At 36.1% G+C, this 22,801-nt stretch overlaps 2 protein-coding genes and 1 non-coding gene across 3 annotated transcripts; all 3 read left to right on the forward strand.

Annotated features, from left to right (window-relative positions):
* The first annotated feature begins 11,206 nt into the window (after positions 1–11,206).
* Positions 11,207–11,849, forward strand: LOC147499709 (uncharacterized). Its single transcript, XM_086561499.1, has one exon. It carries the CDS (start codon positions 11,207–11,209, stop codon positions 11,732–11,734), a length of 528 nt encoding a protein of 175 aa, XP_086417625.1. The 3' UTR covers positions 11,735–11,849.
* LOC147499710 (Acyl-CoA N-acyltransferase with RING/FYVE/PHD-type zinc finger protein) lies at positions 11,754–19,967 on the forward strand. The gene is made up of 8 exons (XM_086561498.1): positions 11,754–13,010; positions 13,869–14,001; positions 14,126–14,214; positions 14,653–14,891; positions 15,720–15,806; positions 16,191–16,290; positions 17,012–17,225; positions 17,326–19,967. The coding sequence occupies exons 1-8, from the start codon at positions 11,754–11,756 to the stop codon at positions 18,984–18,986; spliced, it is 3,780 nt and encodes a 1,259-aa protein (XP_086417624.1). The 3' UTR covers positions 18,987–19,967.
* Positions 19,968–21,094: 1,127 nt separating this feature from the next.
* On the forward strand, positions 21,095–21,197 carry LOC147499711 (U6 spliceosomal RNA). The gene has a single exon (XR_015197237.1). It is a non-coding gene; the product is annotated as a U6 spliceosomal RNA (small nuclear RNA).
* Positions 21,198–22,801: the final 1,604 nt, after the last annotated feature.

Below are 22,801 nucleotides of genomic sequence, written 5' to 3' on the forward strand. Positions count from 1 at the left end.
CCTCCCATGAGTTTGTTACTATGTTATAGATGTGTCAGTCATCCAGGTTTGCTCATTCACTTTAAATTACCATAAAATAAGACATCTCGGTTCCTGTCATCTCTGTTTCAGGTGTTGATACCCATTCTATATCTAAACCATTTGACATTGTTCTTGTGTGTTTGAGGCTGGAGATTTGAATATGCGTTGCATGTGTTGACAGAGAGGAGGGAGAAGATTGAAAGTATTAACTAGAGAACATTGGATTATTGTGATCAAGCGAATAATTGGCCTTTGTCAGTCTTTGCGCTGGCCAACAAAAGGATTTCAAAGCACCACCCTGTGCACGCAACATCACATGCATTGATGCATATACTATAAGCTGGAGAACATAGTTCTAAACTGACCCCACTTCCTGATAATTAAATATAGAATGATTTTGAAGAACAACTTAAAAAGTAATGTATGTGCATAACTTCATCATATACTTATTGGAGTCATTGCATATCATTGTCTAACTGTTTAAAGACATACTTCATACTTGGTGAATAGTTTTGAGAAAGAAAAACAAACCAGAAATAGGGCAGATCGAATGCATTTATATGAAAGACTACAATCACGGAATTATTGCTGGGAGTCGCATTATTACACTCAACGTACACTAAACATTAAAGAAAAATTTGGGAACTGAGATCCTGTGCAAGCAAGGGACAACGCGGTTTTGACCTATGCAATCTCATTGTTGAGTTGGATCAACGAAGAGTTGGCATGATTTGATTACCAATGTTATTTATTTATTACTAGGGTATGCCCGTGCCTACGGCCCGCGAGACCTCGACGCGTCTGCGACATTATTCCAACAACTCATCGCGCATTCGTCGCAAGGCGTACACACATCTTAGGTGAAAAATATTCGGCACAAGACCAGCGAAACAACTCAATTTATAAATACAGGCCATCCCAATTACCCATTAAATCAATTGGAGGCGCTAACAGTTTATGGGATAGCCCAACAATTTATAAGTCCAGCTACAATTGTTGACTTTTGGTTGATTTTTGGATAGATCCTATAGTATTGATTACACTTAACAAAATTACACAAACTCTCCAAACACTTGGATCTGCCATGTCACAACTTAGAAAAGACAATGACAACCATTAGATGGAATCTCTGTGGGTTCCATACTATTGCTTTTTATTAGATAGATTATTATTATTTTTATAGGTAAGTAAATATTTATATTAATAAGGAAAATGACAAAAAGTACAAAGTGACTCATTTGATTTCCAATGTGACTAGGTTCTCCTAGTCAGCTCAATCTAACCTGCAGAATCATTATTCAGAGATCCCTTGATTGCAATAATTGTTATTAGCAACCTGAATAGTCGAGTAATCCAATAATTACTGCAATATTCTTATGTTATAACTTTTAAGAGCGGTCATCAACGCGATCCTATATATATATATTTTTTTTGTGACACCTCAATATTTTTAGTCAATTAAAATTCTTAAAAACGAGTCAAGTACCAATGCATTTGGACAAAATTTGAAATATTTATTTTGGACGGAAATAGTTGTCTCGTTCCAAATAGTAGAAAAGCTCAACGGTACAAAATCGAGCGTTAAATTTTTTTATTAAAAAAAAAAATGCTAGACGGCAAAACTTGTCCCGTCCCACTTTTGGACTGGACAACTTGTCCCGTGCAATTCATTTCTATTTTTCTTAGTATTTTGGTTTGGAATTTGACAATTGTTATAATCCAAATCGTATTTTGGCAGCGCGTTGGGAGATTGCCAAATTCATTTCCATCTATCACATTAGAAATGGGATTTGGCAATGCATTAATGATGCTCTAACATGACTATTTTATCATCGAAACAAATAAGCAGTCAGGGTGATACACCAGCACCATAGCACACTATCCTCTCCATTTAACCTTTATTAAGCATTAATATAGAAAAGTTAATCTGGAGATCTCCATCTATGTTATTTGAGGAAACATAGGATAGTGACACTTGTAACTACAGGTGATTGTGAAAGCCAATTCTAATAGAAGTAATCAAGATAAGCATAATCTAACCAAATAGTGAATGGTTGGTGAGGATTGAGACTGTTAATTTCTTTGTGTATCTTTGAGTTACTTTGATTTATCTTTTTTTGCTTTGAATGATTGTGAAGCTTTCTTTACCAAAAAAAAAAAAGATTGTGAAACTTTACATTTGTACACTTCTCACGTTAATAATGTGAGTATTATTATCACGGGAACTTTAATTTTTTCCGCTGTTTTTTATGTTGTGCATCCACATCTACATATGAATATAGGATAAAGAATTTGCATATGATAAAGAATATAGACGTGTACTCATTATTCATAAACAAGTAGAGCAAGTGATGTTTAATCACAGGGAGAAGGAGATACTTATATACTGTTTCACTTTTAAAAGTGTCTTTACAAGAAACACACGTACCCTTCCCACGTAGAATTCAACCCAAAACGAAAACTCGAAAACATAAAAAGAAAATGTGCAGTGCCAACTACCGACATGGCAACGTATTCATTTTAAGCCACCATACCCTACCAGACCAACTTTCTACATTGTACTTCCATGTACCAATCTACTGCCTTATGGATTTTCCATTTTTCTCAATTTTTTATTCAATTCATCGCATTGCTTTGCATGAAACCATTTGTAACCTATTTGGTGGTGGTGGTTCTCGTTAGTGCATTCCTAATGCAGGTGAATTTGAAGAGAAATAGTAATTTGTCACTCTTATGAGCCAAAAAACAATGGCCCAATGCAAGAGTGACTATAGAGGTAGCTCTGTAATTGTTAGGCAACAATGAGAATGCAACTAAGTGACTATATATATATATATATATATATATATATATATATATATATATATATATATATATTTTTTTTTTATTATTATTTTTTTTTTTTTCCGGACGGGATATTTCATTCCATCTCGGTGTAAAATGCATTAAGACAGAATGAAACATCATATCCGAAATTTGAACTCACGGCACATTTAGCAACGCCTGATAGCTTTTCACCAATAAAATAGCTATAAGGGGAAATAGTCCTATATGGTGCCTATGTAGAAGTAACAAATTGGCAGTTGCTGCTTGTATTTGAGAATGCTATGACGATTTTGTTTTGTTGTAAAATATTTCTATTTCCTATAAAAAAAATATTAATTGCAACAGATAATTAAGATTCAAATTAACTAATGGCTCAGCCTCAGGATATCTTTTCAGGCACATATGTAACACATTGATGGCACCAATTGATTTAGGTGTTCGGATGGATTGGAAATCCAAATACATATCATGAAAAAGTTGAACTGAAGCAAAATGCATGCGAATTTGAGATACTGTGTATACCATTGTGAGTCGCTTTTAATTAAGTTTCTATAAGTAAGTCCTAACCATGAAACATTGAAGATAGAACTACCTTAGGTTCCCAGACAGAAGAACTCTTTAGTTAACTAACTACCTTACCAGACGTGAGATGGATCCTTTGCACCCGGGAAGCTGATGAGGTTATTATCAGCCTCCTCTTGTTTCCACGTACAGAACCTCATCTATTGACGCCTCAGCAAAGAGTGAAAAGTGAAACCAATTCATAAAATGAATGTGTGTACAAGCGAATGTAGGTAGATATTGAACCTTAGGGCAGATGATCAAACAAAAATGCTCCTCGATCATCATGTCAGAAAACTCTCTTACAATAACAAAACCAAAAGTGAAAATTTGAAGCACATGGGGATTTATTGGATTGCAAATGGACAGAAAGTTAGTCCGGGGCGGGCCGGACCAGCATGCTGGTTACGCACTTAGGCCTAGTTACTATTCTTACCCAGCCAGGACTGGATGACACAGGCCCAATTACAATTTTGCAACCCTCCAAGCCAATGTTCTAAAAGACGCTAGGTGATAGTTGGGCGGTGGGTGAGCTCCTAGTGCCTAGGTGTAGCGCCCTGAAACTGATCTCTTACCCAAGATCGGTATTTCACCCCTACGTTAATCAACGTCATTATTTCTAACAAATAGATGCATTCTAATGTGGATTTATTAATTATTAAAGACAATAAAAAGTAATAAATTCTTACAAAACAACTTAAAATGAATCAATTTAAGATTAAAATAAATAGCTAAGAGATCCGTTGCATCAATCTCACCCCTACGTTAATCAACGTCATTATTTCTAACAAATAGATGCATTCTAATGTGGATTTATTAATTATTAAAGACAATAAAGAAGTAATAAATTCTTACAAAACAACTTAAAATGAATCAATTTAAGATTAAAATAAATAGCTAAGAGATCCGATTAAAATCAATCAGATCATTCGCATCAATGAAAGTGCGTCATTATTTCTAATGCATTCGTTAAATTTTTCTTAAATTGCACATATGTCTTATGGGAGCACTTGTGCATCGCTGTGAACATACTCCAACGCTCAACGTTAGATACGTGGTCAATATAATAATCAACTTGAAATGAAATTGAATACAAAAGACAAGGTTGACACGTACCTTTAGCTGTTTAATAAAACTTACCGTTTGCTTATTAAATCCTCGTAAGTGCATCAATTAACATAATCTCAAGAAAAGCGTTAGCATTCCATATAAATCAATATTTCCATGCATAACACGTACAATTATATATTTTTGTTTCCAATATTTAAACAGTGATAAAAGAATATTATTAAAACATTTGGTTCCCTTCCACAAAGGGGTAGGGTTTTTCCTATGGAAATGCCTGAGCCGGATGGCTGCCTACGTACCCATTTAGAGATCAAGCCAATCGTAGTTCTCCTGTTGGGGTGTACGGATCTATGGGAATGGATTAAGCCATTCTGATAAGAATGGCGACATAGTTTCTCTACCCTTTGTTCTATTCATGTTTCTTTGTTAACAACTATTCACGGTTCCACCATAATTAATCACTAATTGAACCCGTTATAACTATTTATAGTTCCACCGTCATTATGTATTAACGAACATGGCAATAACATTTTCTTATAAAATCTTTACAAGTGTACCACTTAATCGGGTTTACTACTAACTCATAATCAACACGATACGTTATTAATATATAATTAATTAACACTATCATAACTAACCACGGTACATATAATGAATAACGTTTAACTAAGGGGTTATTTGTTTTTTCTTTTTTTAGCATTCAGAGGCGTTGAAACATTAGTTTTCAGCGTTCAACGACTTCGAGAGTTGTTTGTTTTTAGCAGTCTTCAGCATTTAGCGGAAAACTTGTCTTTAGTGTTCCGTGGTCACAGCCCTCCTTAACGCTGAATCAGTGTCATTGTTAACGGATGTGACGAATGTGTCTTTCATCGGCCCAAAATTGAACTACTCATTTGCAAAACATAACAAAGAGAGAGGGAGATAGAGAGAGCAATAAAAAGAGAGAAATCAAACAGAGGGATGTGTTATCTGATGGGGAAGACGCATTGATAGAGATTGGGATGAAGAAGATAAGAGGAGAGAGAGATTGGGTTGGGCTGGTGAAGAAGACGATGGGAGGAGAGAAAAAGAGATTAGCTTTTATTTTGTTTTTTTAGTTAAATACTGAAGTGTAGACAATCCCATACATTTGCTAGGATATTTTTTCCAATTACGTCCAAAGTCCCATTTATTTTCTTGTAGAGACAATAATTACCATTCAAATAAAGAATCATAATAATACTAAAATTGAATATTCAAACCTGAAAAATATGCCGAAAATTAAATAGATTATGTATTTATTTTTATTTTTTTTGGTAAAGAATAGATTATGCACTTAATTTGTAAATATCATAGTGGGTTGACTTCTATCCACATAAACTTTACATTTTCTATTACAAACAAATGCAAATTTTCCAATTTTTTTTGTTTTTTTATACAATTAAATTTATGTTCAACATAGATAACAATGTAATAAGGGTGAAATTGTCCAAATTATTTTTATTCAGCATTCAGAGCCAAGCATAGTTCGGGATTTCGGAATTCTTTCCGACAAATCCAAAAACCGAAATTCATTAAATTTTGACCCTTATTACATTCGAAATTTTGGATATTTCGACTCTATATTTTAGAATTCCGATTTTTTTAAAAAAATATTGGACAGAATTTCGAAGTTTCGTTCGGAATCACGAACACTAGAGCCAAGTCATTCTGACAGAAAACAAACATGTTTTTTCAGAGTTTAACAATCAGCATTTAGCATTCAGAGGATGGGCCATTTAGCATTCAACATTCAACATTCAGAGGCTCAAAAAAACAAACGAACCCTCAATTTAATTGTACATAATGAATCACATTAAATCAAGATAAAATTTGTAATTAAAGGTATACATGCAATTTAATGTATACAATATACAATATTAAAGATTTATTAAGAACTTCCAATTTTATATTCCTAGCTAGCTTCCTAGCTTACTATATTTGTTGTATTAAAGGATCCACACCTTATCTTTTTATGTGTTCATTAACTGCCAACCATACACAGGATCCAGACAGAAAGGTGGTAATTCCCTCCAAAATTCGAGTTACTCCATACTGCCAAAAGAATATATTTCTCCCAAATAGGTGGCGTTCCCTTCTCACCTCCTCTCCCCTATTTTTTCCTCCCCCTAGTAGATCGAATATCCCATGTCTAGCACATGTTTTTCCCCAAGTTGCTGCCCCTGTCCCAAACTTAAGCCTAAGATATAGTTCCTTTGGAATCCTGCAATTTTTCTTCAATCTCATTAAAAGATTTTTTATAGTTTCCACAAAAAGAATTCTTCTGACAAGCATCCGCAATCTCTATTTGCATAGAACCCATGAAAATTATCCAGTTCCCTCAGTTCCGAATCCAAAATTCCATATAAGAAGTCAAACTCCAAGCCCTTATCAGCAGATTCCTCTAAGATGACATTGTTCTCAGTGGCCAATAACGATACATACTTATTTTCTCTAGAAAACACTTGCATCAAAAGATTCTCCAAGTTCAACACGCTACATCAAGCTCTACACGAGTCAAGATTTCTCCAGCATTTCCTGGCTCTCCATTAGACGAGAGGGAAACTATTTCATTTAAGCATATATTATCTCACAAAGCATCTGGTTCACCAATTTCAATATCATCATTTGCAGCTAACAACATTTCCATAGCCATGATCCACTTGCCTTGTATGTAAAACTACAGGAAAGAAATCACTTGTAACATTATTTGGTAAAAAAATCACAAGACCCGAGTTGAAATTTCGCAATAAAATCTCTTTAACAACTTCATAATCATCCAAAACTCCAAAAATTATGATTACCCATTTCATATAAAATATTAAAAACGCAAGAACTTGTACTAGTGCAATCATTACATAAAGTAAATTTTACTGTTTTTCTCAGTAATTGGTACCTATGAGAGAGAGACACAAAGAGATGAACATACATGAGAGAAGGAGAGAGACCGTTGGAGCAGGCGACTCTATTGCTGTTCTTCACAAATGGAGAGAGTGAGATTTTCTCGGACTTTTCTTTTTTCTTTTTTTGATTTGCGGCAACTGCATGGCAAATTTGTGTGTTAATTTGTTGTGGCAAAATTTACGTACCTCTCCCAAGAGTAAAATTTGCCATCAAAATCATGGCAAATCCCAACTTATGGCAAATCTAACAAATATTTGTTATGGATAAAAAAACATATCAAATACTGGCAAACAAATGGATAGTATAATTTATTTGCATTTGCCATGGCAAATAGTACTATCAAACACAGCCTATGAGTGTTGCTAATTGAGACACTCATGGTACACATGCATTTCAAGTTTGAGCAATTAAATGGCAGAACAATTACTAGCCAAGGTGGTCCCTAGGCCCATGCTATGTTTAGCACTCTAGCCAACACCGCAAAGCATCCAAAAGCCCAGATCAAAATTACCAATTATAACCCATATGCAAATAATTGTTAAAGCCCATAGCATGTCCAAACAATATTAGAACAAGCCCAAACTACAATAGGCGCAATAAAATAAAACAGCCCAATTAATTAATATAATAGAACAGCCTAATTACGTAAACAAATGGCCCAATAATATTTATAATAAAACCCAAAACAATATAGCATGCAATATAATCCATTAGGCCCAATATAAAATAATCATCAATGCCAAAGCCCATATTAACTAATCATATTATCTAATCATCGGCCAATAATAACTCCGTATCAATAATTTTGTAGAAATCTTTAGCGGATCATTCATATCAAATTCAATTACACTTAGTGTTTTACTCACATCAAATCAAATGATAGTCAACACTTAGTGTTTTGATCATATTTGGTCGAAACAACATTTACATTCGAAATGAAAATGGTCCCAACATTTACATTCGAAATGAAAATGGTAAAATTTTGGCGGCAAGTCACAGGAAGACCATCAAGCATTCTATATATTTAATAGAATTGCAGGTAGTGGAGCATGGAATGAATATGGCAATGAGGCATGGAATCAAGAGGATCAAGGCACAAACAAACTCCATGAGTGTAATCACTTTCTTAACAAAGAGGAGTCACCATCCTTGGCATGCAAAGAAGATGATCAGAAGCATTGAATGCACGAAGGATTATTTTGAACAATTTAGTATAATTCATGTTTTCAGATAATCTAACAAACTAGCTAATGCTTTAGCTAGCAATATTCCTATAGCTATCCATGTAGGTTTAGTACCAAGCTCTTTTTCAGAAGATGTAAAGAAAATCATATAAGATGATGTAAGGGCAAGGGCAGACCCAGGAGAGGCCTGCACTAGGCTTCAGCCTGGGGTCCGTTTCATTAAAAAAAAAAATAGTATGCTGATTGCTCTAAACTTAAAAGCCCATTAGCCCCAAAAAAAAAAAAAAAAAAAGCGACTCTACAACTACAACTACTTAACTACTTAACTCCATTTCTTTCTCTCATCGAAAGCACCGACTCTACGACTACAAAGTACGAACCCCCGCTCTCTCTCTTTTTCTTTAGTCTCTTGAATCGTGATTCTTCTATTATGCTATTCAGATATATGATTCTCAGATATTGATTATAAGGCTCACTGGACATTGGCTCAAGCTTTTACACATTGACTCGTTCAAACTTCGCAGGTATGTTTCACTTATTATTATTATTATTACAATATATATGGTTGGAATTTTGAATGTTGTTGTTACTCTTACAGTTATCTTTCTGGTCGAAAGATTATTGGAGCAACGAGTAACTAACCTTTCTGAGTCTGCTCTTGGAATATTCGTGGTGATTTTGCTGTCGAGATTGGCTCATTGGCCGATAATTAGATTTGTTGTTCATTTGTTACATTGGTTTAGCCATGAAAGGGCGTCTTGTACGACTTGTACTTACTCTTCCCATATCTACAACAACTACAGAAAAGGCATTCTCAGCTATGAAACTTATCAAAATACAGCTTCGAAACAAGATGAGTTTCTTGCAGATTCAATGGTCATCTACATTGAAATAGATTTTGCTAATGATATTGATCTGGATTTGGTAATAGATGATTTTGACGCCCACAAGACCCGCAAAATACCGTTTAAGTAGTTTTGTTTTTTAAATAGATTTCCAGTCGAGCTTGATTAGATATTTTGATGAATTAATATATATATTTGGCTACTTGTGAATTCTGGTGTTTAATTTGTTTATTTGGAATGTGTCTATTATATTTTTTTTGTTTAAGACTTTGGGTTATCGTTATTTAGCCCGAAGAGAGTTGAAATGCTGGGTTCGCCCTTGTGCAAGGGGTAAACAATATGTGAGAGAGTAAGGATGTAACAAATTTTATTTTAATTCTAATAATAAGGGGTAGGGGATCTCTTTAAAAACCTCACTCACCGACAAAAAAAAAACACATGACATTTACAAAATTTCCTATAGTATGATGAACCGACACATAAAATGACTAGTTTACCCTTCGTAAAATTCCGGGTCATTACACTAGGCCTTCTAGGCAGCGCTTAGACACCTAGGCACTAGGCATTATATATATATATATATATATATATGTTCGTGCACACACCATACTACAATAAATAAATAAATCAAACATTTACCATAATTTAAAAATAAACACAAACGAAAGTATTTATTACAAAAGGGCGTAACAGTTGAAGAATGTCACAAGTGATTTGCTCGTGTTAAATAGAGAGACTAAAGAACGACTTCATATAAAAACACATTATCTATTTTATATATAGTGGCATAGAATTTACATTGGTATCTAATTTTTTAAAGTAATTTAAATCCTAAGTCTTCATGGGTTTTTTATATTTGACATTTAATTGTTTTTTGAAAAATATAATATATATATATTTTTTTTGAGCCGATTAGACCCGCCTAAAAGTTGATTAGTATGCCTAGCCCCCTATTATTTTTTTGAACCGACTTAGGCGAGTCGGTTGGACACTGCCTGACACCAAGAGACTGTCTAGATTGATATTTAGAACATTGTTCCAAACACACTAATTAAAGTCTAAAACCTTTCACTTATCTGTTGTGGCCTCTATAAAAATTGAGAACGCACTCGGCACTCCTCCAATTTATCCTCCATGAAAACAGGAAAAATATATTTATTTGATGGAGATAATTGCAGAAAATTGAGTAACAACCTTTAGTATATAAAGCAATACACTCCATATATTTCCATATATCACAAATTAGTAACTACATCCAATCTCCAAAAACAACTATAACAATAGTAAACATGATTCAAGACGATGATAAATATTTAACCTTAAAAAGAGTATGTATCCTAACTCTCAGTTGCACACTTGCACCTTAACCAGTCTAGTTCATGTGTTTTAAATTTGCTTTGAACTCAATTGGACCACAAAAAAGTTTCAGCTCCATTGGACACTGAAACCGACCACTGACAAGACTCTCTTAACATAAAATCCTCACCATCCATTCCCCATCTTACCAATCCCAATAAACAATCAACGGCTCAAATCTTCTCATAACACTCAAAACTCAACTCAACAGTCTCTTCCTATAAATACCATTTCTCACTTTTCTCACACAAACAAAAAAAATTTCCAAACCCTCATTTTTTTTCCTCTCAAAACTCTCAGATCACGATCGCCGGAATCTCATTACAATCGTAACGGAATACCTATTCCGGCTAGGTAATAAAAGGCTCAAACTTGAAACCTGTTTATTTGGATTTTCTAGGGTTTACTGTTTTTGGTTTAAAGATGAAACCTTGTGATGAACTTGAAGATGATATTCCATTGAGAAGTTTTGTTAATAAGAATAAAGGTAGTAGAAAAAGGAAGGTTCTTGATAATAAGTTGAAAGGTAGTAGTAAGAATGTTATGTTTAGTTGGATTAAAGAAGATGAGGAAGTGGAGAAAGAGAGGAAGAAGAAGAGAAGTAGGTTGGATGTTTTTGAGTATAATGAGGATGATTTAGTTGATTATAAAAAGTATAAGAAGGATGTTGGGAATAGTGTCGAGGTTTATGAGAGGAAACGTAGTAAAACTGGGAAGAAGAGTAATGGAGCTGATAGTTGTAAGAAAGAAGGTGATATGAAGGAGAAGTCTAAAGTGAAAGGTGAAAATGGGGATACGTTGATTATGGTTGATAAGGAAAAGAAGGTGGATGTGTCTGAGAAAAGTTATGATCATGGTGAAGCTGATGGGAATGGAAGTTTAACAGCTGCTGGGAGTTCTATTGGGAAAAGGAAACTTCGTTCTGCTGATAAATTCAAAAACGGATGTTAAAAGTCCAGGCTCCATTAAAATGACTGAGAAGACTGCCACGCCGAAAAGTTTGTCATCTAAAAAGGAGAAAATTGTGGACACTCGTAATTCTGGGAAGAAGAATAAAAAGAAGAAAGGAAAGGCAACTTCTACGTCTGAATCTTGCTTGCCACCTAAAAGTCCGAAAAAGAAACCTAACCAGGAAAAGGAATTAATACGGGATCAAATCAGAAAAATGGTTGAGGATGCAGGCTGGAAAATTGAGTATAGGCCTAGATTGTACAAAGATTATAGTGATGCTGTGTACATTGATTTTGCAGGAACTGTGTACTGGTCCATTATTAGAGCTTATAATGGGATTAAATCTCAATGGAACAATGGGGATACTGATCAGAAGCATTTTAGGGATGGTTTTTCATTCAAACCAATTCCAGTAGAGATCCTTGAAAAATTAACTAGACTGACTCGCAAGAGGAAGGAGAGAGATAATAAGATGGGGCACAAAGCTGAAAAGAGAACCAAGAAAGCAAAAGGGAACAGTGGAAATGTTTCAGCTGAGAATAAGCATGACAAGAAGAGTAAGGGTAGCAGTAAGGATAGAGATAAACTAAATCATCTCATCAGGCATGAGGGAAAGTCACAAAGGGTGAGACTGGAAAAGAAGGGTCTCAATCTGAAACGAAAAGTCAGCGTTAGAAGACAAACATCCACTTGTAAAGTAGACAAAGTTGGGAACGACATGCCAAAGTCCCCGGTGGTTTCCCATACTCATTTGCTACAAGGAGGAAAAAGCAAAACTCAAAGAGGGTTTACTTTATTGGTCCGGACCTCTGACCAAGACATGAACTCGGAAGGTGATCCTTTCTTTTTGTACCCTGGAAAACGAACTGTCCTTTCTTGGCTAATAGATACAGAAACTGTGCCACTCAGCGGAAAAGTAAAGTACATGAACAAGAGAAGAACACGAGCAATGTTGGACGGGAAGATTACAAGGGATGGAATCAGTTGTGGTTGCTGTAGCAAAATTGTTACGATCTCAGAGTTTGAGACTCATGCAGGAAGCAAACTTCACCAGCCCTGTCAAAACATCTTTCTTGAGAATGGAATTCCCCTTTTTCAGTGCCTAATAGATGCATGGAATAAACAAGAAGAGTCTGAACGCAGTGGATTTTATAGCATTGACATCAGTTCTGACGATCCCAATGATGATACTTGTGGCATTTGTGGAGATGGGGGAGACTTGATCTGTTGTGATGGCTGTCCTTCAACGTTTCATCAAACCTGCTTAGGTATTCAGGTATAGATGAATATGCAAACATTAAAACCTGTTTTCCCTTTTTGCTTCCCCCTTTCTGTTGTAGTGTTGGAGTTTGTGAAACATCAAAGTTAGAAATGTAGGGAATCTTGTAGAGAGAAATTGTAATGCTTATAGGGTGCATGCACGTCAATAGTATAGATTATTAAATTGACCTGCAAATTGTACATGTCACATGAGTAAACATTGTGGTCAAGACAAGCTTATCGACATACCTGAGATGCGAAGCAAGGTGAGCCAGGGTTGCCTTATTAAGACAGCTTAAGCAAGTTGCTTTTACAGCTTTACAAACTCTTGGAACATTTGTGATTGTTCCTTGACCCGTGGACAAGTTGCACTCACTATGGCATTTGGTGTTTTGTGCAGTGGACATACGATTACTACTTCCTCACTTTCATGTTGATATATATTAGTTTTCACCAATATGACGTCGTGATGTTAATTTTGAGAACCTTACACCTTACTCATGAGTTCTTTCGCGCAAGTTGCAACTCCCCTGCCCAGTGCGACAATCTCATAGCACTTCCAAACATAAGATGACCCATAGAAAACTGCTAATTAAAACTAATTAACTAATTATTATTACATTATTCATCCCATTATCTAATTAATACTAGAAGCATGCTAATAGCTAATAGACATGATTGCTACCTGCTCACTTTCGGGTTTATATATTCTAATTTTGTAATATATTGTAGTAAGTAGTTATGATAAAAAAAAAAAAAAGAATTGAATTGTACAGCATAGAATTATTGGTGCTTTTAAAATGTGTTTTCCCCATTTACTTGTTTAGCATGCAGTTTTTTCTCCCTTAAATTTCCGGCATGCCTGTTGTTTCAGGTGCTTCCTAGAGGTGATTGGCACTGTTTGAAATGCTGTTGCAAATTCTGTAAAGGAATTGGTTGCAGTAGTAGTCAAAGGGTTGAGACAGCCATCTTGAGATTACTCACGTGCAGTCTGTGCGAGGAAAAATGTAATTACACCCTCTCTCTCACACGCACACACATTATCCTACATTGTCTACTGTTGCTTTGCTAATATCTTTTGGTCAGAATGAGAAGATCTTGCCTTGAAGACTCTGTCCTCTGTCTCTGCAGATCATGGTTCATGTCTAAAGGAAAGCAGCACTATAAATGTTAAAACTGATCGTTCATTCACTTCTTTTTGTGGGAAGAAGTGCAGGGAGGTATTTATTCTTAATCTCAGTAACACACTTATCACATTGAGTCCGGGTAATCATCAATTGTTCTCAAAGCGCTAGTGTGTTGCGTGTCAGTTTCGGTAGTTATGATTAGTCTGTACTTTTTGGAACTTAACCATTAGTTATAAATGTATAGTCTTCATATGCCCTAACTTCAGAAGTGCATGGAGGTATTGCACCTTATTCTGAATATCTCATGGATTGATGATCATATGCCCCATTAACTAGCATATTTGTATCATTTACTGTGTAGTCTATTACTCTCTTTTCAAAATCAGAAAATTGGCTAGAATGGCAAACGAAGCCTGTGTGTATGTTTAAGGGCAGGCAGCTTTAGTGAATGTTTATGGGATGTTAGTTTTTTATGGAAGCCATGTGGAACACAAAATCTGATTCAAGCCTTATTACTTTGCCATTTTCCAGCTCTTTGCTCAAATACAGAAACTTCTCGGGAAAAAACATGTACTAGAAGGAGGTTTTTCATGGACTTTGCTTCACCGTTCTGATTTAAAATCAGATACATCCGTTTCTGGACTTTCTCAAAAGGCGGAATGCAATTCCAAGCTAGCTCTTGCGCTGTCTGTTATGGATGAATGTTTTTTGCCAATCACTGACCAAAGGAGCGGGGTCAATTTGCTTCACAATGTTGTTTATAACCGTGGGTAAGTGCTCATTGAATATGGTCCTGAGACAATATCAAATAATTGAATGCATCATATAACAATCTTCATGAATACAACTGGGTACCGGGAGTCCCAATCACCAGTTTGTAACAGTGGTTTTCTGGGACTGCATTTATTCATATGCTACTAGGAAGATTCTGTCTATCCGAAATGAGGTTTAGTCAGAGCTGTACATGCTTTCTCAGTTACTTTCTCTTATTGGAGGTGGTTGTTTTTGTTAACAACTGAAGACTCTTATTTTGTGTGAAAATTTTACACTACCTGTGCAGCTGGAAAATATTAGATCTAAATTATGGACAAATACTCCTATAGGTGTTCGAATGCCTTCAGATTTTGATGGAATTATAAAATGTCAATTGGCTGAAACTTGCCAGTCATTTTTGTATATATATTGGCATTTGTGATGAAAGCTGTCCTTGTTTACCCAGCAATTTTGCAAGACTTCTCAGGGTAGATTTTGATCTAGAAGAGGAGGTGAGTCAAGGGCTTGGTAGGTGGTTCTGCCACCAAAATCCTATTAAAGGAGAAATGACAAAACTTTACCCATTTCGAAGCTGCAAAGTTTTATTTCTATTTGCATTTTTCGGTAGAATTATGGTGATGGAATTACCTCCCATGTCTTTGGTCACCACTTGTTTTAGCACAAAATCTAAACCGTGAAAGTCATACATTTGCAGGTTAAACCGTTAAAAAATAAGCCAAAATTATCACATATCAGTCAAATGTTTTGAACTAGTGTTACCACCTTTATATTTGTAACTCGGACGAATTTTTTAATTTTTTCTTACTTTTTTCTTCATTTTGTAGATCAAACTTTAATCGGCTAAATTATAGTGGCTTCTACACTGTCACTTTGGAGAAGGGTGATGAAATAATCTCAGTTGCGTCTATCAGGTAACTACACATTAATAACATCTTTTAATGCTTCTATGCGTCTAAATCAATACAATAATGAAAAAAACTGTCGCTAAACTGAAGCCTGTGAAGAAGTAATCAGAAACTGTTGGTGTTACAAAATATAAGAAAAGTAGTAAAGTTGAGTTGGTGTTTATCTTTTACTGGCTGTTTCTCTGAAAATATTGTATGATAAGACAGAACTTCTTCTAACGATACTGACAAGTCAGTTATTCATCAATGCATCAAGGACGTGTGATATTCAGTAACGTGTATTTTGGTACTTCTTAGATGCATACTAGCATATGAATCTTGTATTGACTTGCTTTAGCGTCACATCCACTGGTATCCTAATTCTTTACATTGTTTATCTGGTTAAAATAGGATCCATGGGACCAAGTTCGCAGAGATGCCATTTGTTGGGACCCGCCATACTTACAGACGTCAGGGGATGTGGCGTCGACTTCTAAATGCAATTGAATCAGTATGTTTTGAACGTTCTTTTCTACTTCTTGCGCTTACATGTGACTATATCCAACCCATTCTTTGATTTCATACTAAGGAATTCCTAAATGAGTTAGTAAAATCAAGCCCAAAGTGTATGTGTTAGAACATTTGCCCTTGGTTTTTTACTGCATCTGTCGGTATTTCAGTTATGAAACTTTTTATTTGTAAATATGCTGTGCACAAATGCATATATATGTATATCTCGATTGACTCTGCGGAGTTCTTATTTTGAGTAAAACGTTCCCAACTTTTTGACGGTCTGTAGATTATTATATATCTTATGCATCTCTTATACATCTTTTTGTATACCTCGCTTGTAGAATATAACCACGCAGGTACAATATTTGTGGAATTAAGGTACAAAATTTATTGTTCAGATGATGCAAGAAAAAAGTGGACTGACTGTAGTTAATCAGTTGTTGAAACCCTCTTTTGACCAATTTGGAAGTTTATGAATGACCTGATTTTTCATTTGTATACTTCTGTAAATCAAATTCCTAGACTACAAAAAAAAAAAGATTAATAAAAAAGGAAGTTTATGAATGACCTGATATTTCTTTTTGACGGTAGACAAATGACTTGATCTTAGCAGCATGTCTTGGGATTATTTTTTTTTTAAATTTGATTCCATCTCTCCCTCAAGGGCAAGATCGAAGAATATGGTACTGAACTAAAATGTGCGATGAACTGAATTTCAGTGTCTCAGCTCTCTGAAAGTCGAGAAGCTGATCATACCTGCGATTTCCGAACTCATGGATACCTGGACCCTAGTTTTTGGTTTTGAGCCTCTTGAGGAGTTGTACAAGCATGAAGTGAGGTCCTTGAATATGATAGTATTTCCTGGGGTAGATTTGTTGCAGAAAGTACTGCTGAAGCGCAGTTTTGTTGGAGGAACATCAACTGATGGTTCAGGTATTATTTGAAAAGATTGTGTACTCTTTCTCCTATTAGTACTTTTGGTTTGAACCTTTTTCTTGTCGATATTTGGTTGAGTTTTATGCTGTTTTTGTAGCTCTGAAGGCCATTGAAGTCGAGAGCGATAACCACATTACAGCTGAAGTGATAGGTAACTCTGATACGGGGCCTGACAATGTCGCCACTGATGTGGCTGTTTCTCATGCAAATGGGATAATTGATGAAGTTGCTGATGCTAATACTGAATCGCAAGTACATGGTTGTTTGGTTAGTGATACTTCTGGTGCAAGTATTGCTTCCGATGGTCTGAGTGAAGCTATGTCGTTCTTCCCAGAAGAGAAAACTGCCTGTTGTAACTTACAGTTAGGCGATGAGTCCTCTGTACCCAAAACCCTTGCACCTGAGGCAGATGAAACCCCTACTATGAACTCTACAGTCAAAGCAAATATCCAAGCTTCTTTACAAGGTACTGCTGGTGATACTCTGGAACAAAATATTGAAATGGGTGATGTTAAATCTGATCTCCATTCATTAGCTGAAGTGTGTGCGCGATGTTCAAAGGATGTCCTTAATATAGACCTGGATTTGCATGCCCAGGAAGAGGGAACTGAATGTTGCGACTCTCAGGCACATGGTGGGTCAAGTGAAACAAAGACCGTCCTACCTGATGGGAAAAACGAACCTCCTAAAAACAGTTGTGTGGAATCTAGTATCCGTGATTCTATAGAAGGTGCTCTTGATGGTGATCGAAATGTAAATTTGAAAAATGAATGCTGTGGTTCTCAATCTAGGGAGGAGTCCTCCATATCTGTAATTGAAACAAAGGCACTCCCACCTGATGTGGAAAGTGAACCTCCCAACAAAAGTTTCGATTATTGTACCCATAACTCTGTGGAAGGTTCTCCCGATGATCCCCAAGATGTAATTATGACAATTGACTGTTGTGACTCTCCATCACAGGGCGACCCCATATCTACAACTGAAACAAAGATCGTCCTACTTGAGGTGGAAAATAAACCTCTTAAAAACCCCTGCGTCGAGTCTGGTAGCCCTGATGCTGAAGAAGGTGGTCAAGATGTAAATATGATAGCTGAATGTCGTGACTCTCATTCACAGGACGACTCCATATCTACAACTGAAACAAAGATTGTCCTACTTGATGTGGAAAGTGAACCTCTTAAAAAGCCCTGTCTCAAGTCTGGGTGCCCTGCTGCTGTAGAATGTGGTCTTGATGATGCTCTAGATATAAATATGGAAACTGATGCTGCTGGATCTAATCTCAATTCTCTAGCCAAAACTTCTGCTCAGCATACAACAGATGTGCTCAATGAATCCCTGGATATTAATTCTCCCAAAGGGGAAACTGGATGTTACAGCTCTCAAACACGGGATGCGTCTTCTATATGTACCAGTGAGACAGAACTCCTAACTGTTTTAGAAAACAAACCTACCGTGAACTCTTCTGTTGAACCTAGCCTCCAAGCTCCAATGGAAGGTTCTGTTGGTGATACTGAAGCATATATGAAAGTTAATGGTGTCAAACCCGATCTCCAGTCTTTAGCTGAAATTTCTATCCGGCGTACAGCAGGTGTTCCTGATGCAAGCATGAATTCTGACTATGCTTCTTCTTATGTTGGGAGTAAATCCAAATTTAACTCCGACTCTAGTCATCAAAATGATCTGCTCGAGGTTTCTCATGCTGAGATTGATAAAACAATTTTGAGGAAATTATACATGTTTCATCTGGTGATTCTATAAAAAATAATGACGTGAAAACTGCAGATGCTGAGAATGAATTCATTTTACCTCAGTCAACTGATATTTCTACCAAACCCCAAGTGGAAACTCTTATATTGAATGCGCAGAGTCCCGGTGTAAATGTTCTGTGCGGTGATTCTGAGGATAGTAACCAACTGCTGAACACTTTGTGGAATTCCAAAGAAAGCTTAGAGAATCATGATGTCCAGTTGCTGCAGAAAACTGAAAGCGCTTGTGATGCATCTGATAAAGTGAATGATTGTGAAGTCAAGATTGAAGTTGTTATTACTGAGGATGAGCCCAAATCTTTGGATGATGAGTCAGTGGACTGTATCTCAGAGGTGGTCAATGAATCTGTATGTGCTGTTATTCAGTATAATTGTAAAACATCTGTTGGGTGTAGAGGCGATGATATCCAGCCCAATTCTTGTAATTCTTCTTCCAAGGTAGTTGCTCTTCGAGCTTCTGTTCATCAAAGTACACATGACGTCGGAGAGTGTATTGTGACTCGTTCTGTTGAATTAAAGCCTCGGGCATCTGGTGAGGGTGATGGTCTTGATAGTTGATCTTAATGATCCTAATGCCTCTGGTTCTAATGGTGGTTCTTTACACGAAAGTTCCGAACTTAGCCAAGATATGACTGACTGCCTCGCTCATACTTAATACTGTTCCAAAGGGTTATGCTTCCTAGTACCCATGCTTCTGTTCAGGATCAGTGATGATCAACGTGGTGGGAGTGTTACAACTTTGTCTGAGTGCGCCACTTTTTTCTGAGCATGTATAGTTGTGGTGATTTTGACTTCCACCACGTGTTCATTTTGAAATTCCAAAAGTTAATGTAAAGGTTTTTCTCTCGGCTCTTGTAAGCTGAATTATAGGCAGGTTTCATAATTAGTACTCTGACTTGTGACCATTCGATCTCATTCGTAATAGTGGATGTAGTGAATATTTTTTTATCATAATCGAGTTTTATCTTTCAAATTTTCTGTGAGTGAAGATGGAATTTATCTGTCATTTGATTGTCTGATCTGCCATACCATCTGCTAGATGGTTTTAATTGACATGTTTTCTGGAAGCTCCTGTCACGGATCTATTCATGTATCCAACTTTTCAATTTTTTTTGTAAAACGTAGTTGAAATTGTCCTGTGGTTATGTGAAAAATCCATTTTTTTTTCCGTCAGTATTTCTTATGGCTTTGGGGATTCTCTTTGGTCCCTATTCGCTGTGTCCTTGACAACGGCTGTTCACAGTTTTCCATTTCTGGCTGTGCTGCTACTTCAGTTTTCACAATTTTTTTTTTCTTTGGTAGAGGGTAAATCATATTGTTTAACGCTATTCCGTTTGTAATTAACTTGTGAAATTAAGCTTCTTGTGTTCAAATTCTAGTAGGTACTCACTATCTGTAAATAAAATTGCAAGGCAGGGGGGAAAAGTTTCACTCAGAGTTCTCCGTGCTCTGTTACTTGGGTTGTGACCATTGTGTCTTGGAAGCTTGTCCGGAGGCAAGAGAGAAAGTGGAAGATGATTGATTAACTGTTTGATACTTGTTACAATGGAATCAAAGCTACTGAACCAAAGTTTAGCAGCACCTTGTTTGAAATTGGCATCTAGCAGCGCCTCCCCCTTCTTGCTTTCTTTGAAGTTGTGTTATTGATCAGACAAATGAATTGCACCTATTGGCAGTACAATAGACTGATAGAATCAGGATTAGTTTCAAATACTTTATTATAACTAATATCAAAATTCAGATCCATGATTTTTATCAACATGACGGCCAAATTGAGCTAAAACTTATATTTGTAACATGCAAGTAAAGCGAAATTCAGTTATTTGAATATTTTAATTTGAGCCTCATTTGGATAAACAGTACGAAGCATACTAAGGCACAAGTTTATAATATCGGCACCCGCACCTAAAAGAAATATGCTGCTGATGATTTTATTTTTTATTTTTTGCTAAGTTATGATGCATCTGCCTTAATTATCGACTGTAGAAGTTAAGCTACAGGGATTTTTTTCCTTGGTACCAAGGAAAAAAAATAGTCCCACATTGCCTAGTAACTTATTTGTGGAAAGAGTTATATACTATTGAACCAGCTAACAAGATTGTCCCTTCGGGGACATCCGTTAAAATTGGAACGATACAGAGAAGATTAGCATGGCCCCTGCGCAAGGATGACACGCACAAATCGAGAAATGGTCCAAATTTTTTTTTCAACTCTAGAGCCAACAACCTATCTGTAAAATCAGAAAGCCAGCAAGGCAAAAACCATTGAAAGTCTTGACTTCCTATATTACTCCTATAAAATACAATATGAAAAAGAGAGAACATAACCCAGCACCACCTTGTTCTTTCATCGAGAGGAAAATTAACCGTGTTCTAGCCATAGCTCATAGTTTTGAGCAACACTCCAAATTTTTATTTAGTTAGAAATACAAGTAGTCTTTCATTACCACTGACTTCAAAGCCGGAATCACGTACTCAGCTGAGAAGATAAGAAGAAATTCCATTTTGTTTTGATAAAATGTAAAGAACAAATTTGGAAGTTGGAATTAAAGTCAGTTCCCCTTGGATGCCTTGGAGCAATATCACTGGGAGCAAAAAAATCACTTGTTTCATCCTTTACTAGGAAATTCCAAAGACCACTCTAATTTTGGTGGGGCGGCATGCCTAAGAACCTAGCCATCCCGAGTAGCCACAGCCCACCTAAAAGTGAAATTACACAAGTAAGAGCTCATTTTTTGTGGAGACGTTCTCCCGTGATGGAGATCATATCCACCAAAATTTAGTGCATTTGGAATGTGTAATCTTGCCAAAAAAGTGTTAAAAAACTGAAAATTGTGGATCATTATATAAATCTTTAAACTTGAACACCTCTTTTGACATGGTTCAGATGGCATGGAGTGATGGAGAGAGAGCTTCCATGGCTTCAAATTTTCAATCCTTCCTGAAGCCACATTGCTAGCTTCAAGGACAGCTCTAATTTTCTTATGCTTATTTGTTGTCAAATTTACGAGGGGCTAAAGATAGTTTACTTGATTTTGTGGGAGGAAACAAGAGGCACCACACTTAGTGTGGCAGCCCAAACTTTCGAGCCATTATGCGTTCCCCAGCCAACACTTGTTTTTACATGCTAACTGGCAGTTCGGTGGAATTGGAATTGTTGCTTCATTGGGTTGAGCTATAGTAGCAAAGAGACCAATGCCTTTAAGAAACACCAGACTAGCTCCAATGGGAAAGAGAATGACTCAATGAATTAATTATGTCCTTGAAGTCGTACGTTTGTATGCGCACTTTGTGCAACTGTCTCTCCTTTGGAAGGACAATTTGGTTGGTAACAAATTGTTGTAACTTAAAAGTAATCTCATTGTTGGTCTACATATGATGCCAACTTTCTAGGCGGGCACAGTTTTTTCAAATCTATAGGAGTATAGGACCAAAAATTATCGGCGTAAACGTATTGTTTCACCCCAAAATAGACAATTTTGGGCACACTTAACATTGAAGACTTACACTTCAGCCCCTTTGAACGCTGAAACTCGAAAAAACAAACCACCACCTTAGCACCAATATTACTCTGAAATAAAATTTATACATTTCTCTGGATGTAAATTTAATGTAACACTTCATTTCACTACATAGTACAAATCATAGCGAGTTACAACAATGTTGGTGGTTCTATAAGACGAGTAAAATATTGTTGATCAAGCATTCTTTTTAATTTTCAAAGGAATCGTGTCAAAATCATTGGATGGATTAATTTTTCGTGGTAAAGAGAAGCCAAGATTGGATGGTGATGGTGCAACTGCAACCT

The sequence above is a fragment of the Coptis chinensis genome, chromosome 5 (genome assembly GCF_015680905.1).
Source record: "Coptis chinensis isolate HL-2020 chromosome 5, ASM1568090v1, whole genome shotgun sequence".
NCBI lineage: Eukaryota > Viridiplantae > Streptophyta > Magnoliopsida > Ranunculales > Ranunculaceae > Coptis > Coptis chinensis.

Coding starts and splice junctions, on each gene's coding strand:
- LOC147499709 (XM_086561499.1), top strand. CDS start 11,207: ATGAAACCTTGTGATGAACTTGAAGATGATATTCCATTGAGAAGTTTT.
- LOC147499710 (XM_086561498.1), top strand. CDS start 11,754: ATGACTGAGAAGACTGCCACGCCGAAAAGTTTGTCATCTAAAAAGGAG. Junction 16,291..17,011: donor TTCTAAATGCAATTGAATCA/GTATGTTTTGAA, acceptor ACTGAATTTCAG/TGTCTCAGCTCTCTGAAAGT. Junction 17,226..17,325: donor AACATCAACTGATGGTTCAG/GTATTATTTGAA, acceptor CTGTTTTTGTAG/CTCTGAAGGCCATTGAAGTC.